Source organism: Pectinophora gossypiella, chromosome 5 (genome assembly GCF_024362695.1).
Source record: "Pectinophora gossypiella chromosome 5, ilPecGoss1.1, whole genome shotgun sequence".
Taxonomy (NCBI): domain Eukaryota; kingdom Metazoa; phylum Arthropoda; class Insecta; order Lepidoptera; family Gelechiidae; genus Pectinophora; species Pectinophora gossypiella.
The window spans coordinates 3,717,063-3,734,196 of NC_065408.1; the positions used below are offsets into that span (position 1 = coordinate 3,717,063).

Consider the following 17,134-nt stretch of genomic DNA (forward strand, 5'->3'; position numbering starts at 1 on the left):
TATTTACTCTTAAAGGCGTAGTTTAAAAACTAAACAATTATTGTTTACTGTCTTTTAAAGGATATTTATTATAGAAGACTTTTTTTAAGTATTTCGATTTAAGTAAGAAATTTTATTTTGATTTTTTTATAAATAAAAATAAAATAAAAATTGTTTATTTCAGAATTCCATAGCTTTATCATTCATCATTCCACACATAAAATATTTCAAATAATAATGATATGTTTCATTAAATATATTATACTTTGTAACACCCCATAGTTCTATAGATAATTCTGTATTGTGCATGCCTATGTTAATTAATGTAAGGAAGTGGACACACATTCACTATACCGTTGACGTATTAAAGAGAATTATGGGACTGTTCTGTGTTTCAAAAATGCAAAGACCCGTTTTAATTACCGGCTAATTATAACTGGTCGTGAGTTGAAAATATTTATTATTATTATGTGCATCGCGTGACGTAATAAAAAGCTGTTACTGTTACCACGATTATATTTACTTACATACCAGGCAGGAAAGAATCCTGAGTTTTTTTTGGGGATCTTATTTCATGACCTCCGCCTTATGCTACAGTTTACCTCTAAGCCCTACCTTATCAATGTTTTTTGGGCACTTGGCGCTGTCTGGAGAAACATTATTCTGGGCCAGATTGAGGGTAAGCGTGCTGGAGGAAAGAGCACCGATTAGATGGGTGGACCAGGTCAGGTACTAGGGGGCCCTATACGAGGAGCTGTACATAATGATGGCACAGATGCAGACCTATTTTTTGTCGTGACTTATTGCAGATTTGCCGCAAATGGCATTAACTATGTGGCCGGACAAATGGGGAGCGCTGAGGGCTCTCAACCGGTACAAAATTGAAGACAACAGGCGTGAGGGTGCCCAGGTGGTCGCGAACCTCAGCTCAGATTTAATGGACTGTAGTGGGTCCATAGCGATAAGCGCTGAGTGAGGGAAATCGTCGACAACGCCGGCGGGGTCGGTAACGGGGTTCGTAACTGTTTCTTGTCGCGAGTTGATTGGTAGCTTCTACGGCTAGAGTAATCGGGTCATCGGGATCGTATATTAAGTCCTTCGGGTGCTGATACTTTTCAGTACCGGCCCTAAGCGGGATGTATTCGCCGCAACAACAGAAGCAGATGGTTCTGCTGCTTGGAGGAAGTTAACGTACAATTACTATCCTCAACAGTAAGGACAACAAGAGAGAAGCTATAAATCGACGCCTTACAGTAAGCGCCCTTTACATTCGGATAGGATTTTCTTAACAAAACCTCATTTGTGTAAATCTAAACCAAAATTGAAAGAAACTGAGTTAAAAAATAAAATAAAAAGGTTTATATTTATAAATTAATTGAAAGAAAATGAGTTATAAAATAAATAGGTTTATATTTATAAATAAATTGAAAGAAATTGAGTTAAAAAAATAAAATAAATTATAGGTATACACAATCGTTGTTCTAAATACTTTATGATAAGAGCTGCCCTCGTGTGACACAGTCAAATATCTAAACACAATACAGAGAAGTGATCCGACCCATTTTATTCAAGTCTCGTTGTAGTCGCCGGGCGCATTGCCGTCCATTGTATTGTAATATATATTATTACAATCATTATTGTGGTAATAACCACACAATGGTCTCGTTACTACAGTGGGCATTAGCTGGCTTCTGGTTCAATGAGAGGTGAGGGAATGGCTTCAGTTAGTTGATTTAAAACTTAGCCTGTTGATTTAGAAGCGCTTTATAGCCATGGTACATAATACAGAGTGTTAGTGACGTCGTAACGAAAACTTTGAGGGATGATTGAGACCATGATTCTGAGATGATATGAAGTGGAATTTTCCGTCGCAAAAGTATGGAACAGAAAATAATAAAAAGAAAAACAAAAATTTTCATGAATTTTCCGACTGAAAATTCCACTTGATATCAACTCAGAATCATGGTCTGAATCATCCCCCTCAGTATTCGTTACGGTGTCACTAACACCCATACCTACTTGTATGGATACAGTATGTACTTGTGCGGGGTGTAAGTGACATCGTAACGAATACTGAGGGGGATGATTCAGACCATGATTCTGAGTTGATATCAAGTGGAATTTTTCATCGCAAAAGTATAGAATTGAAAATAATTTTAAAAAACTAAAAAAAAAATCATGAATTTTGCGACGGAAAATTCCACTTGATATCAACTCAGAATCATGGTCTGAATCATCCCCCTCAGTATTCGTTACGATGTCACTTACACCCTGTATATTTATATACTCCCGTCAAAAGGGTAGTTTCCAACTAGTCAAATCAATTACTTTTTACTAAACGTCAAAACACGAAATTACGATGGAAAAGCAACCTATGACGTCATAGAAAAACGTGATAAAACGTCGCACTTATTATTACATGTTTCTTTATTCAAATTCATCAATAAGTTAAAAAAATAGAAAGAGGAACGTTTTATGTCAGTTTTACGTCTTCTTTATTTAGTAATCAAAATTACATAATTTATTTTTACCTAGTTTTTTTTTTGACGTGACTTATTGTAGATTTGCCGCAGATGGCATTAACTACTTGGCCGGACAAAACGGGAGCGCTGAAGGCTCTCACCCGGTACAATGTTTAAGACAACAGGCCTGAGGGTGCCCAGTTGGGCGCGAACCTCGGCTCAGGACGTCGTCTGAGAGGAAAAATATTTGAACGAATTAATCGACCCTAGTGGGTCGATAGCTATAAGCGCTGAATGAGGGAAATCGTCGACCACGCCGGCGGGGTCGGTATCGGGGTCCTGAAGTGTTTGGTGTCGCGAGCTGATTGGCTGCCTCTATGGCTAGAGTATTACCTAGAAAACTGCTCAATTATTCACATACACACACATATATAAGCTCACGACTATATCTCAATTGGGGTAGTGAGAGGTAGATCCACCGCAAGATGAAGCGATGAACTAAGTACCCACGCTTCACCTTACTTCTGTTAGGTGTTTGATAGGTGGTGAGCCGTATCGCCGTCTATGATGGTCGAGCCAACTGTCAGTGAATTATTCATCATATAGGAAGGGACAGCAGCTGAACGCGTTCTATGTCAAATTCCAAATTCAAATTCAAAATTAGTGAGCGCGATAATTATTTGTCAACCAAGTAAAGTTGAATCTAATTATCAAACGATTCGATTGAACTTTGCTCGGCTGTCAAATTCTTAATAACGTACGCTCACCGCTTGTTTATTTTTTACTGTTAACACTTTCAAGGTCAGAACGTCTAATGACGTTCCGATCCCAAGCTGTCATTTTACCTATTATGAACCATCAATGGCCCATGGTCTCCGTCCGTGAAAGGGTTAAGGCGGTTACTGTAAAAATAATTTCAGCTGTAGGAGTAATAATACTCCACGTCATATACCTCGTAGATATCGTTAACTCCCTTTTCATGTTCCACCTGCCATCAAGACAAAAGATGATGCTTTTAAGATTACTTATGACACCTACCGACCTTTCTAAAGATCCATTAATTTTGCTTCAGGCGAAAAAGAACTCCAAAAAATAAAATTCCCCGCTACTAGGTAATATTTCTCGACGGAATTGCGGTAGGCTAAGGTAAAAATATTGAATAGTAGATTTAATAAGGCTTCTTCTTTTGGTTTATGTAGTACAAGTCTGAAATACCGTAATGGGGTGAGCTGATCTCAATGAAAGGGTCATTTCGCTGATAGGGATTGAAAGAAGACATCAGAATGCTGGGTTTTTATATTCTGTATTATTTATACAATGATTATCACGTGTTTACGTGTGAAACCGGAAACCCACATTCCCGAGAAATGCGTTTTGAGGGTATGTCACCTAACCTGTAGTTGGCTGGTTTTCCCTTCGCCGGTTAGAAGGTCAGACAGGCAGTCGCGTCTGTAAAAAACCGGACCTGTTAAATCTTCAGGTTAGGTAAGCGGCCCTTGTGGAAAACGGGATAAAGTTAAAGAGATAATGAGTATTATTTTAATTCTAAGACTAAAGTAAGACACAGAGGGGGTGACGTTGACACCCCGTACGAGTTGGTGCGGGGTGTTATAATACACTCGTTTATTTATTTATAAAGTACAACCACATCACATACATTAAAACATTTTACATTTATAAGGTTACGGTATTATGACTAATATATATGATAATTACGGCGTACATAACTTATACAATTAAGGGTACTTTAGTATATAAAAATAAAGTAAAATTACAATTACACATTAAACTTAAAAATTAGAAAAGTATAAGTAAATATAAGTAATTAAAATCTATTGAGCTTTAAATAGTCTAGAATTTTTCTCATATACCTATATATTCAGCGCACGACCGATCGTCGTGGAGATCCTTGGGGGAGGCCTATGCCCAACAGTGGGTGTCGTACGGCTGATGATGATATATTCAGCGGATCATGGAACACATCACTCTTCTAGGTTTAACAAGAGTTAAGGGTTCGAATGCTGCCCAAGTTAGAATTTTTAGATATTTTCTCTATTACGTTGCTCGCCTTCACATTCCCGATTATTATGAATCTATTCGCCGATGTAAACACATTGAGGCGACCATTATTTCCACATTATACGTCTCGTACGTCGGTTGATTATAATTGTATGGAATTACATTGTCGCCGGTAGATAATAAAGCGACGTCGATACACGCGAGGGCGACCGGCAAAATTGCCCCTGCACTGTAACTTGGCTAATTTCTCTTAGGGTTTGTTTACATCGCACGGCTTTATTTAACATGATTCTCATTTATACCACAGCACCAATAAAATGGGCCAAAAATCCCTGTTCTTAGTTCTATTAGCAAAACAGCTGCCTCGCCGCGTACGGTCACGAGTACTAATATGTATACACTTTGAAACCGTGTCATATTAACTTTATTGACAAATTAAACCGTAAGTCTTATTAAATGTCAAATATGATAGTGCGACAGGATTCTAAAGTGGGTACATGATATTGCTCATGACTGTACCTGTGGTGGCGCTGTGTCGTAGCACGGTGGCGGGCGCCGCACTATTTCTGCTAGGCAACCTTAGACTTAGGCTTTCTTAGACCGATTCGGCCAGTCGGCTATTCAGCCACAACCGTAGTCTTCACATTATCCGTCAAAATCGCCGGTCACTCGTATTTTGTTGGCGTATTTCAAATTTAAATGGTGGTTAATAATAGGCTACTTGACCTAGTCGAATGAGATACTTTTTACGACACGTCACAACGAAAGTGTTCTTTGGAGTTTGTATGGAAATACTGTCCTGTGACGTCATCAAAAAAAGCGGTCAAACGTCGTACCCATTGTTACTTAATTCATAAATAAAAATCGAAAATAAGTCGAAAAATGAAATGAGATTGATTTTTATTTATTTATTTATTTATTCTCTTATAAAAAACTCTATTCTATTAACCTATTTATGAATTTTAATACAGAAAAATGTAATAAAAAGTGCGACATTTTGTCACGTTTTTATGACGTCAGCAGACGTTGCTTTTTCGTACGAATTCCATAGTTTCGTGTTTGGACGTTTAGAAACTGCTGGCCACTTAGTGCCTGTCACATTGACATTTTACTTCCAACGTATATCGCCAAATATTCCTTTTTCAAAAATATTAGTACTCAATGCCTCGGATAGAAGGCGCCGGTGGCAACGTAATAACGATATATATAGATCGACAAATCGCATAGACAGGATGAGGTTTGAGAATTATTTTTATAATTATTCTTTAGAATTAATCTATGGTGAAAGGTTATACAGGGGGTGACTGAAAAGCAGCAGCAATGCTGAGGCTCCTCCTTTTCGGCCACAACTGATAATGTGTTACATGTAATTAGGTTGAAGCAATTTTGTAAAATATTTGTGGTTGAATAAACTTCTTTTTATTTATTTATTTATTTAAAGTATCGTCACGTCCCCACGTCGCCACGTCGAAACGCCACCAAACCCAACGCCTTGGGCTTAATTTGTTTAAATCAAGCCGTAAGACTGAACATTTTGTTACCCCCGTAAAGACCGGTGTAACATTAATGCTCCACTCATGGACTTACGGTTATTGGTTATACTGATGGAGTACGAAAGGAGTACCGTGTTTGGTTATACGATGGAGTACGACATCGTAAAGAATACTGAGGGGGATAATCCAGACCATGATTCCAAAGTTTTCGTTACGATGTCACTTACACACTGTACAAATACGTACGGTCACGAGTACTAATACGTATACACTTTGAAACCATGTCACATTAACTTTTTTGACAAATTAAACCGTACGTCTCATTATATGTCAAATATGATAGTGCGACAGGGTTCAAAAGTGGGTACATGATATTGCAATAAGGCCGCCCATTTATACTATAAATTAGGTTCTTTGCAATAAAGTATATTTGGTTCCATCTTATGATCATTTCTATTCGTTTTGCATTTCTGTAATTGTTTTGAGAAAATTTTAAATTATGTTTATTGTCTTGTTTTTGTGTGTGGCGTCCTTTTATAATAAACTATTTCTATTTTATTCTATTTTATTTAAAATTATTATTATAAGAATAATTAGGTACTTCTTGATACTCAAACTATGTATGTATACTAAGCTACAATTACGTGGGGTGTTTGTGCACGTGAATATCGAATTAGGGTGATCAGAACGTGTTAACTCTGTTAGTCCGCTTACATTAGGTGGATATTAGGTCAACATACACATAACCTGTGATAAGGGATTGCTGTGGTGTAAACCAGAAAATGTAGCGACGAGAATTGTGAAGGGAATGCTTAAATGGTCCGAACACCTGAAGAGAATGGATGAAAGTTGAGTTAAATAAGAAAGGCTGCATTTCCATTGACGCGGAGCTGTGCGGAGATGTGCAGGAATCGACCAATCACCGGGAGAGAGTGACAGAGCGTCTTCGTTTTTCGCTCTCTCGAACGCTGTGATTGGTCAAATCCGCACATCTCCGCTCTTCTCCGCCCATCTCCGCGTCAGTGGAAACCCGGCTTAAGTGAGATGGCTCCGTGCGTGAGCACGTTAAGCTCAGTCTTCTTCTATCGTGTGGGTTGTGAGATGGATTACCAACTTCATCAACCCTGGTATCAGGGTTACTATTGTGCCGCCAAAGACCCCTGACATGACTCATTTAACGACTACGTACTTATCAGTAAGGAGTAACCGGGACTAATGGGTTAACCTGCCTTTCGAAGCACGGATCGTCTTACTTTCGGACATTCGGACAGACTGTAATGTCCTAACCAAACTAGGGATCACAAAGTCATTTTTGTGATATATCCCCACCGGGATTCGAACCCAGGACCTCCGGATCGCGAGGCCAACGCTCGTGAACGCTAACTACTGGACCACGGAGGCCGTTAAGCCCAGTGATGTTCTTAAATGTTCTCACTATAGGAACGTTCCAGACAGTTAAAAGGCGCAAAACTTATGTATAAAGAGCTTTAATACCTAACCCTAAGCCAGATAAGACCAGACTACGAGAAAGAACAATTTGAAAAAGAAAAGCAGCCAGTGTTATTACTATTAAAGAGTTTTAACAATGGTCATTCCCTGGGCACATCATTGGTTAAGCCGTTAGTCCCGGCTAGTAGCCGTAAAACACCTCCACCAACCCGCAGTATAGTAGCGTGGTGTAGTATGCTCCATACCCCCTCCGGTTGATTAAAGGCAAACCTATGCCCAGCAGTGGGACGTATATAAGCTGTTATGTTGTATATGTATCTGAAGTCTTAACAATAAATCCTACTTTATGCAGAGCTATAAGGAACAGAAATATATTTTATTTATTTTTTTGCATTTCGGCGATATATTCCAGCCATTCGACACTGAATGGAAATTAATGATGGCGCCTGTTCCCGGACACCTGACTTCGCGAAAGTGGGCCGCCGCCATTCTTTTTTAGGGTTCCGTGTCTTAAAAGGAAAAAGCTTATAAGATCACGTGTCGGTCTGTCGCATAGATACCCTATTTTATAATAATGATAATAAAAGTTTACAATCCGTAGATGTTGTAAGTAATTGCATTTTTTCTTTAAGAATTTTCGTAATTTTAAGTATCGGATTCCAGTCCGGTTTTATTACATTTCACCCGGGTTTACTTTTTTAAATATTTTATTTGGTTTTAATTTAAGTTTTGATGTTAATTTGATTAATAAATAATTTGTAAAAAAGTGACTTCAATAATTTACGTGTTCTCGCAGTTAGAAAATTCTCCTAGGTTTTTTAAGTAAATTTTCTTCACTTTTACTTTTTGTATTTTTTTAATACTTGTTATTTTTTGACAGTGTAATAATAACTGACATATGGAACATTTATCACTCGTTTTAAATTAGTTATGAAAATAATGTGTTCAACTTTATGAAAGAAAGAAAAAAGTCTATGATGGACGCCACAATACAAACTATTTACTACTACTACATTAAAACACATAATAACGGGTTCTTACCGCGTTCAAAATAGATGAGACTCCCGGTAATCCCGTGATCATGGCACTTGCAACAGTGTCGAAATATCGGGAGTCTCATATCCCTACTTTAAACGCGGTAAGATCCCGTTATTATGTGTTTTAATTATGATAATAACCGCGTAAACTTAAAACAATGTACTACTACTTTAACTAATTAGGTACTATATATTTGCTTCCTACGTCTCTGTATTACTGACACATACGGTACCATTACTTCGATATGCCGTGTTACGGAACCCCAATTGTGCACATTCGACTCACACTTGACCAGTTTTCTTTTTTCATGGACGCTACTTGAGTGGTTTATGGCCTGAGCTATAATGCCTATTATAGTATTCTTGAGTGGAAAACTTTTTGTTATTCGAAGTTTAATTATCATGTCATGGCAGCAAGTGAACATTTTTTACTTAAAAGCTGTTTGTTTGTAATCCATTAGTATGCAGCATTCTAGGAGACATTAATTTGTATTCATTATATTTTTTATTTATTTGTTCAAAGTTTATTTTTATCCACCGGAGTAAGCATTAGACTATGAAATCCCATTTGCTTCGATCCTGACACACTTCTCTTGCTTCCTCCACATTCATCAATCGTTTCATACACGCACGCCGGTTCAGAGTAGATCGTACTGAACCTTTTCTAAGGACATGTGACATAACCTGTATTGGGCTGGTTTTCCCTTCGCAGGTTGGGAGGTGAGACGGGCAGTCGCGTCTGTAAAAAAGTGGACGTGGAGTGGTGGTGGTAGTGGAGTGGTGGATGATGGTGGTATTGTGGTGGTGGAGAGGTGTGAAGTGGAGTGGTGGTGGAGTGGAGTGGAGTGGAGTGGAGTGGAGTGGATTGGAGTGGAGTGGAGTGGAGTGGAAGTGGAGTGGAGTGGAGTGGAAGTGGTGGTGGTGGAGTGGAAGTGGTGGTGGTGGAGTGGAGTGGAGTGGAGTGGAGTGGAGTGGAGTGGAGTGGAGTGGAGTGGAGTGGAGTGGAGTGGAGTGGAGTGGAGTGGAGTGGAGTGGAGTGGAGTGGAGTGGAGTGGAGTGGAGTGGAGTGGAGTGGAGTGGAGTGGAGTGGACCTGTAAAATCTTCAGGTTAGGTACGTGGACCCTGTGAAATCGGGATAAGCTAGGGAGATGATGGACGGCCTTTTCAATCGATATTCGCAAGCAAACCACGAAGTTCTATATGCAAGCTTGCCAGGGGCTAAATGGAAGAAGTTTGGGGAGCCCCACCGGTAACCAAACTGACAGGAAGACAAACTTATTAATTGTTCTTTATCATATAATATAATAGTTTAAATATTAAATACCCTAGACGGCGAAATAAAGTTCTCATATCCTCATTACTACGTACGGAAGCAAATATTTCCGACTTCAAATGGAACTTAACATAGTTAAGTGCCTAGTTTACAAACTTTATCACGAATATTGTCTCAAGTATTTAAATAATATTATTCAGTAATAAAAGTTACACTCGAGACGAAATGTGCACCTGAATACCTTATACAATACAATAACGAAATCAACTATCAGAGAAATAAGACTTAAAGTAAAAGAAACTTTATTCTTCTTCTATCGTGTGGATTGTGAGGTGCATTACCAACCCCATCAACCCTGGTGTCAGGGTTATTACTGAGCCGCCATAGGCCAATGACATGACTCATGTAACGACTACGTACTTACATCAGTAAGTAATAACCGCGACCAACGGTGTAACGTGCCTTCCGAAGCGTACGGATCATCTTACTATTGGACAATAAGGTGTAATGCCTGCAATGTCCAAACCAAACAAGGGATCACAAACACAAAGTGATTTTTGTGATATTTTCCCACCGGGATTCGAACCAGAGACCACCGGAGGATTTCAGTTTAGCGAAACCGTTAGCCACATACATTTTAATATCAGCGTCGTGGTTCACGCCGCGACTTGTGCTGAGTGAGGCCCTTTTATCTCAGGACGTCCACCACCACCTTATGATCATTTCGACAAATATCCGTCTTGCTTTTTGTTGTATATTGAAACAAGTAATAGTATTTTACTATCCATTTATTGGGCAGCAAGACCCAGACACTCACTTAATATTATCAAGAAGAGAGCGTTCCATATCACGCAGAAACCGATATGCAACATTCTCCCCAACTTATTCTAACCTAACCTCGTATAAACACAGCCTAGACTGTCACTTACTGACTACCTTAACTATATTAGATATTAAGTGTTACACAACAATAATAGTAACAACTATATTAGGTACAACTAATAAAATAAAGTTAAACAAGAATTAAACTACCAGTCGAATCCTTGACTGTGACCTGGTACAGATATCTTGGCGTCGTTTATTCAAACACATTTAAGTCCTGCGATATCTATACTAAGTTGTCGATTCTTCAATGGATTCATTACAAGATAACATTTGATTTACATGTCGTTTCCAAGTCATTCCTAGAACGTCTACTTTATAAGTTAAACCAGGAACAGATTCGGCTATAATAATTCCCAAAATCCAAGGTTTACATCCTTTTCTATAATCCCGAACCATGACCTTTTGTCCAACTATAAAATATCCGTCTCTCCTCCCTTCCCCTTTTTGTGTTTGTTTATCTATCAAACTATCTACTAGAGGCGGCGGTCTAAGGATACTAAATCTGTTTCTCAACTCCCTCCCCAGCATCAAACGAGCTGGTGAAATTCCTGTTGTTCTTTGTGGTGTGCTACGGTAATCGAACAAAAATAACTGTATTGCTGTACCTACTGCAGTTCCAGTTTCCTTTATTTTTGTAACTGTTGTTTTAAAAGTTTCTACAAATCTTTCCGCGGCACCATTTGTTGCTGGGTGATATGGTGGGGTAAATGTATGTTTTATGTTATTTTTTTCACAATACGTCGCAAACTCTAAACCTGCAAATGTTGTTTGATTATCCGTTACTAAATGTACTGGATATCCATATCTAGAAAATAAAGTTTCAAGTATGTCAATAGTTTTTGTTGCGGTCATGTTTCCCATTTCAAATACTTCGGGCCATTTAGTGTAACTATCTACAACAACTAAATACATCTTTTTGTAAAATGGACCTAAGAAATCTGCATGCAGTCTATACCAAGGAGATGGCGGTACTGGCCATGGTTTTTCTACCTTAGGCGGATTTTTAAAATTTGTCAAACATATTAGGCATGATTTAGTTACATTTTCTATCTGTGAATCTAAATTTGGCCACCAAAAATATGATCGAGCCAATTCTTTCATACGAACAATTCCAAAGTGTGACTCATGTAAACTCTGCATCACAGCCTGCCTGATTGGTCCAGGAATTATAATTCTGTGCCCCCAAAATAAACAACCTCTGTCTATGTTAATTTCAATTTTCCTGTTATAGTATGGCAGTAAATCAGGTGTTATTAAGCTCTTTTCTGGCCAACCATCCATACAATAACGAAGTACTTTTGATAAAGTTTCGTCAACTTTAGTTTTATTTTGGATTATTTTCCAGTTTAAATGATCTATTTTAGAATTATGTATTTGAATTACATTTGTCACATTACCGTTTAAGCATAAAGAGTGCAACATTAAGCCATCCTCTTGTAGTAACTCTGGCGTTCGGGAAAGGAAATCTGCTGGATTTATGCTTGTTTTAATATGCCTAATTTTGTATTTGAATGCTGACAAAAATATAGCATAATGTTGCAATCTTTTAGCTGCCATTTTTGGAATACCTTTAGTTGGACCAAATATTCTAACCAAAGCTGAGCTATCAGTCTCCAACTCAAATGATCGCCCATAAATGTAGTTGTAAAACTTTGTTATTCCAAACACTATAGCCATAGCTTCCTTATCAATTGCAGCATATTTGATTTCCGTACTATTTAGTTTTTTACTTGCATAAGCTACTGGTTTTATTACCCCTTTTTCATCTCGGTTTGATAATATTGCTGCTAATCCACTTTGTGATGCATCACAAGTTATAATTATTGGTTGCTCAGGATTAAAATGTTTTAAGTTTTCAGTATTTGCTAATTTGTTTTTTATCAGTTCAAATGCAAATTGACATTCTTTTGTCCACTTAAATTTTCCTCTTTTTGTACATTCATATAGGGGTGTCAAAGCTGTGGCCATATTGTTTAAGAAACGTGAATAGTAATTCACTTTCCCCAAAAAGGACTTTAACATAGTCAAATTTGTTGGTGCTGGGGCATTCAGCAATGGTTTCAAATTAGATTTAATTACACTCATACCATACTTATTAATGCGGAAACCAAACACATCAATGTATTTTGTGAACAACTTACACTTTTCTATTTTTAGTTTAAAATCACATAGTTCTAGTTTTGTTAATACTTGCACCACTGTATCATACAAGTCCTGCAAATTTCTCCCTGCCATGTAAATATTGTCAATAAACACCACTGTGTTTTGAATATCTTTTAATTGGTTACTCATTAACCGCTGGAAGGAGCCTGGTCCCGTATTTACCCCGTAAGGCAAGTACTTATATTTATATGTTCCGAATTCGGTCACTATAGTAGTATAATCTTGACTTTCTTCAGTCAATAATGCCTGTAAATAGGCCTCTTTTAGATCTAGCTCGCAGTAGTATTCACCATCTTTTAATGTTTCAAATATATCCTCAATATGTGGCAATGGATAGTGATCAATTTCTAAATGAGGGTTTAAGGTTACTTTATAGTCCCCACACAATCGCACTGAGCCATCGGGCTTTAAGATTGGGACCACAGGTGTACCCCACTGGGTTTGTTCCGTCGGTGTTATTCTTCCATTTTCTTGTAAACGTATAATTTCTTGTTTTACCTTATCGCGTAAAGCATATGGGACACGACGGACCGGTAGACATTTTGGTTTAGCCTCTGGTTTCAGCTTCAAAGATATGGCTTCTCCATTAAACTTCCCCCATCCCGGGGTGAATACTGCTGCGAACCTCTCTTTTATTAATCGTTGTGCTTCTGAAACATTTTGAACACTTGTCTTAGTATTTATGATACAAATATTTTTGGGTGGCCACATATTTAACTGATGCAGCCAGTTGCGTCCAATTAAACATGGGGTACTTTCCTTCGTTATGAATATACTTAATTTCTTTTCAACATTATTATACCGTACTGGTATATTGTGAATGATTCCTAGGGGATATGAAATTGTTTGATCAAAATTTCTAAATGCCGCTTTACATGTTTCTATTTTAAACTCCTTTAAATATTTATTTTTAAATGAGAGGGGCATTACAGACACTTCTGCCCCAGTATCCACCTCAAAAGGCACTTTATGAACCAGATTTAAGTCAATTTCTAAAATAAACGGTGGAATTTTACTCACACTGTGCATGGAGAATGTTTCATACTCTGTGTATAGGTCCTTTACGGCATCTAGGGCCTGCTCACCATCTTCCTCCTCACACTTTACGTCCAGAATATTTGTATTATTTTTTTGCTGACACATTTTATAAATATGTCCCCTTTGACCACATTCAGAGCAGTATTTGTTCCTTAACGTACAATCTTTCTTGATGTGATTGTCTTTTCCGCAACAATAACATTTGTTCTTATTAGTTGGCTGTGAGTTCCGGTCTTTTTGGTGTCCGGTCTTCAATTTCGGAGTGTTCCTCCTAGGCTTCATATATGAAACTGTACTTATGTCCTTTTCTCCATTTGCATGCTTGTATGCTGACTCCACTGTTCTTGCCAATTGTATTAATGAGTCTAATTTTAATTGTTCCCCTTGCTTTAATAATTCAAATTTTATCATCTTTGAGTATACTCCTTCTATAAATTTCTCCTTAATTTGGTCTTCCTCATCTTTGAATTGACAACCTTTCACTAATTTTCGTAATGTTAATAAGTAGTCATCAATTGTCTCTGTAGGTAATTGATTCCTTCCTCTAAATTCGGCTCTGTCCATCAATGGTGAATGTGTTTTTTCGTATTTTTGTTTTAGTTTTTCACATAGTGCAGAATAGGTTAATGTAATTGGTTTTTCCGGCGCGCACGAGTAAGTTAATGACTCAAAAACTTTTGGTGATAACTTTGTAATTAGCAATGGAACCATCTTTGCCGCCGGCACATCATTGAAAACAATAACACACTCGAGTTGTTGTTGAAACGTCTCCCAGTTGTCCCCGTCAAACACCTTAATGTCGTAATTTGACGCCATTGTTTTGTTTTGATGTACTGCTAACGATTGTTCTTGAGCTTGATAGTATGTGCTAAGTATTTTCCTCAAGTTTTCAACGGTATCTGATTCCGAAAATTTTATATCTTCTGCTTCACAAATTTGCTTTAACACGGACTTTTTGCATTTGTATATGTATTTTCGTTTCCCCGCGCGCACTGCTTCTATTAGTATAGCGATTTTCCCCGATTTTTCATGTAATAATTCTATTTCTTCGCTTGCCGAATCATAATCTGACATTTCTGGTTTGTTTGTACCATGGACAAATGTCTTTTTTTTTTTTTTTTTTACATTCCGTTTTAAGTTGAACGGGCACGCAAAATGAACGGGTATTTATTTTTGTTATCCTTGCGGAATGTTTTACAAATACCTTCCAATGTTTGCTTTTTGGTAAATTGTAGTAATTAATTTCTTACTTTTGGTGATTTCTGCTCTTCTTGCCAAAATCCTTCATTGAATTCCGTTGCAGCGTGGTTCGTAATGATTTCTCGTCGCCACTGTTGTATATTGAAACAAGTAATAGTATTTTACTATCCATTTATTGGGCAGCAAGACCCAGACACTCACTTAATATTATCAAGAAGAGAGCGTTCCATATCACGCAGAAACCGATATGCAACACTTTTTTGTAATTGTTTTAGTGGAAAGATAATATTCTTCTCTTTTTTTTTTGCGTGTGGCGTCCTTTTATAATAAACTATTTCTTTTCTTTTTTTTTGACGTGACTTATTGTAGATTTGCCTCAGATGGAATTAACTACTTGGCCGGACAAATGGGAAGCGCTGAAGGCTCTCACCCGGTACAACGTTTAAAACAGGCCTGAGGGTGCCCAGTTGTGCGCGAACCTCGGCTCAGGGCGTTGTTGGAAAATATTTGAAAGAATTAATCGACCCTATAAGCGCTGAATAAAATCGTCTCTCATCTCTAAGCGCTGAATGAAATCGTCTCTCAATCGACCCCGCCGGCGTGGTCGGTATCGGGGTTCTGAAGTGTTTGGTGTCGCGAGCTGATTGGCTGTCTCTATAGCTAGAGTAATCGGGTCGTCGGGATCGTATATTACGTCCTTCGATATTTCTATTTTATACTATTCTATTTTATTCATTTCTAAATCTAATCCTAACAAATAAAATAGGTCAGTACCACATTACCAGAAGTTACAAAGGTCCTGCAAGGTTCGCAGACAAAACTAGCACACTGGTAGAACAAGTAACAAAACAAATGCTAGTGTTGGCACAGGGAGTGGACTGAGTAAGCTGCATGTGCATGCATTGTGCCATGTTGTAACATATTAACGACATAGTCCGCTCCGCGACTTCTGGCCGCTGTCCCACTGCTGGCGATAACGCGACAAGTCAAAGGGTATATTATACAGGGCGATAGTGACATCGTAACGAAAATTTTAGGGGAAGATTCAGACCATGATTCTGAGTTGATATCAAGTGGAATTTTCCGTCGCAAACGTATGGAACGGAAAAAAGCACTAAAATTTTAATGAATTTTCCAATGGGAAAATCCACTTCCCTGTATATATACAGGCTGTTAGTGACGTCATAACGAATACTGAGGGTGATGATTCAGACTATTCTGAGTTGATATCAAGTGGAATTTCTTTTCGAAAAATTAATGTCAAATTTAGCGTGATTTTTAGTTCCATATTGTGATTTAAGGTACAAAGAACCGTTTAAAATAAAACAATAAAAAATATCTTTACCTGAGTATCGCGTAGCAAAAATTCCGACTAATTACGACAATATTTCCGACAAGAAAAATAACAACCATCATTTTTAGTACAACCAAGTCATCTTCACTAATTTAAGAGCCACACTCTTGTCGGTGTAGCATTCCCCATGCTACTTTTTTAGGGAAAAATAGGGCCGCGGTTTCCCTCTTGCCTTCCGCCCCGCGGTACTGTCTGACGCGAGTGGGATAGCGCCCAGATTAGCCTGTTTCAAAGCCGTACTAGGACTCCTGTCCTCTGCCTCTAAATAGTACTGACAGTTACTGCTGCCAGGCCAACCAAGCAAACAACAACCAAGTAGACCTTCAAAATTTTTCAAAACACTCGTCGATATATCGCTGATAGTGGAACGGACGCAATATGTGCTAGTTCTTAGAGAAATCTTTTTCGAAAGAGCTCTGTGACTTTTTTATCTTAAAAAAGTGGAAAAAAGAAATAAGTCCATGTCAATAAACATAGTCTTAAAGCAGTTCAAACTAAACAAACCAGCCAATGGTATAGCGTATTGGAGACTCGCCTCGGATGGCATTCACCACTTGATCGGACAATTGGGGAGTGCTGAATATTCTCATTCGACAAAAATATTTTTTTTTTACATAAGTTCCTACTTACGCGTAATGAAAGAAAACTTGCAGCCGCTATTGATACGAAGTCCTAAGATGGACAGCTTTATGGTAACACAGGATCAGCCTATCGCCCATAACAATTGTCCATCATGTTAAAAAGGACACAATCCCTCTGTCGGATTGTACGACATGCCTGG

The 17,134-nt window shown here is 38.0% G+C and overlaps 2 protein-coding genes across 11 annotated transcripts in view; both read right to left on the minus strand.

Annotated features, from left to right (window-relative positions):
• LOC126366593 (uncharacterized) overlaps nucleotides 1-17,134 on the minus strand; it is a 129,730-nt gene that overhangs the window by 22,984 nt on the left and 89,612 nt on the right. The window lies entirely within an intron of this gene.
• LOC126366587 (uncharacterized protein K02A2.6-like) lies at nucleotides 10,484-15,246 on the minus strand. 5 transcript variants are annotated; one of them, XM_050009744.1, is made up of 2 exons: nucleotides 13,782-15,246; nucleotides 10,484-13,408 (listed from the first exon to the last, which is right to left on the minus strand). In XM_050009744.1, the coding sequence occupies exons 1-2, from the start codon at nucleotides 14,871-14,873 to the stop codon at nucleotides 13,397-13,399; spliced, it is 1,104 nt and encodes a 367-aa protein (XP_049865701.1). In that variant the 5' UTR covers nucleotides 14,874-15,246; the 3' UTR covers nucleotides 10,484-13,396. The 5 variants fall into 5 exon arrangements, with proteins under 5 accessions (XP_049865701.1, XP_049865699.1, XP_049865700.1 ...); XM_050009742.1 differs by having other exon boundaries at nucleotides 10,484-11,527; nucleotides 13,737-15,245; XM_050009743.1 differs by having other exon boundaries at nucleotides 10,484-13,411; nucleotides 13,782-15,238.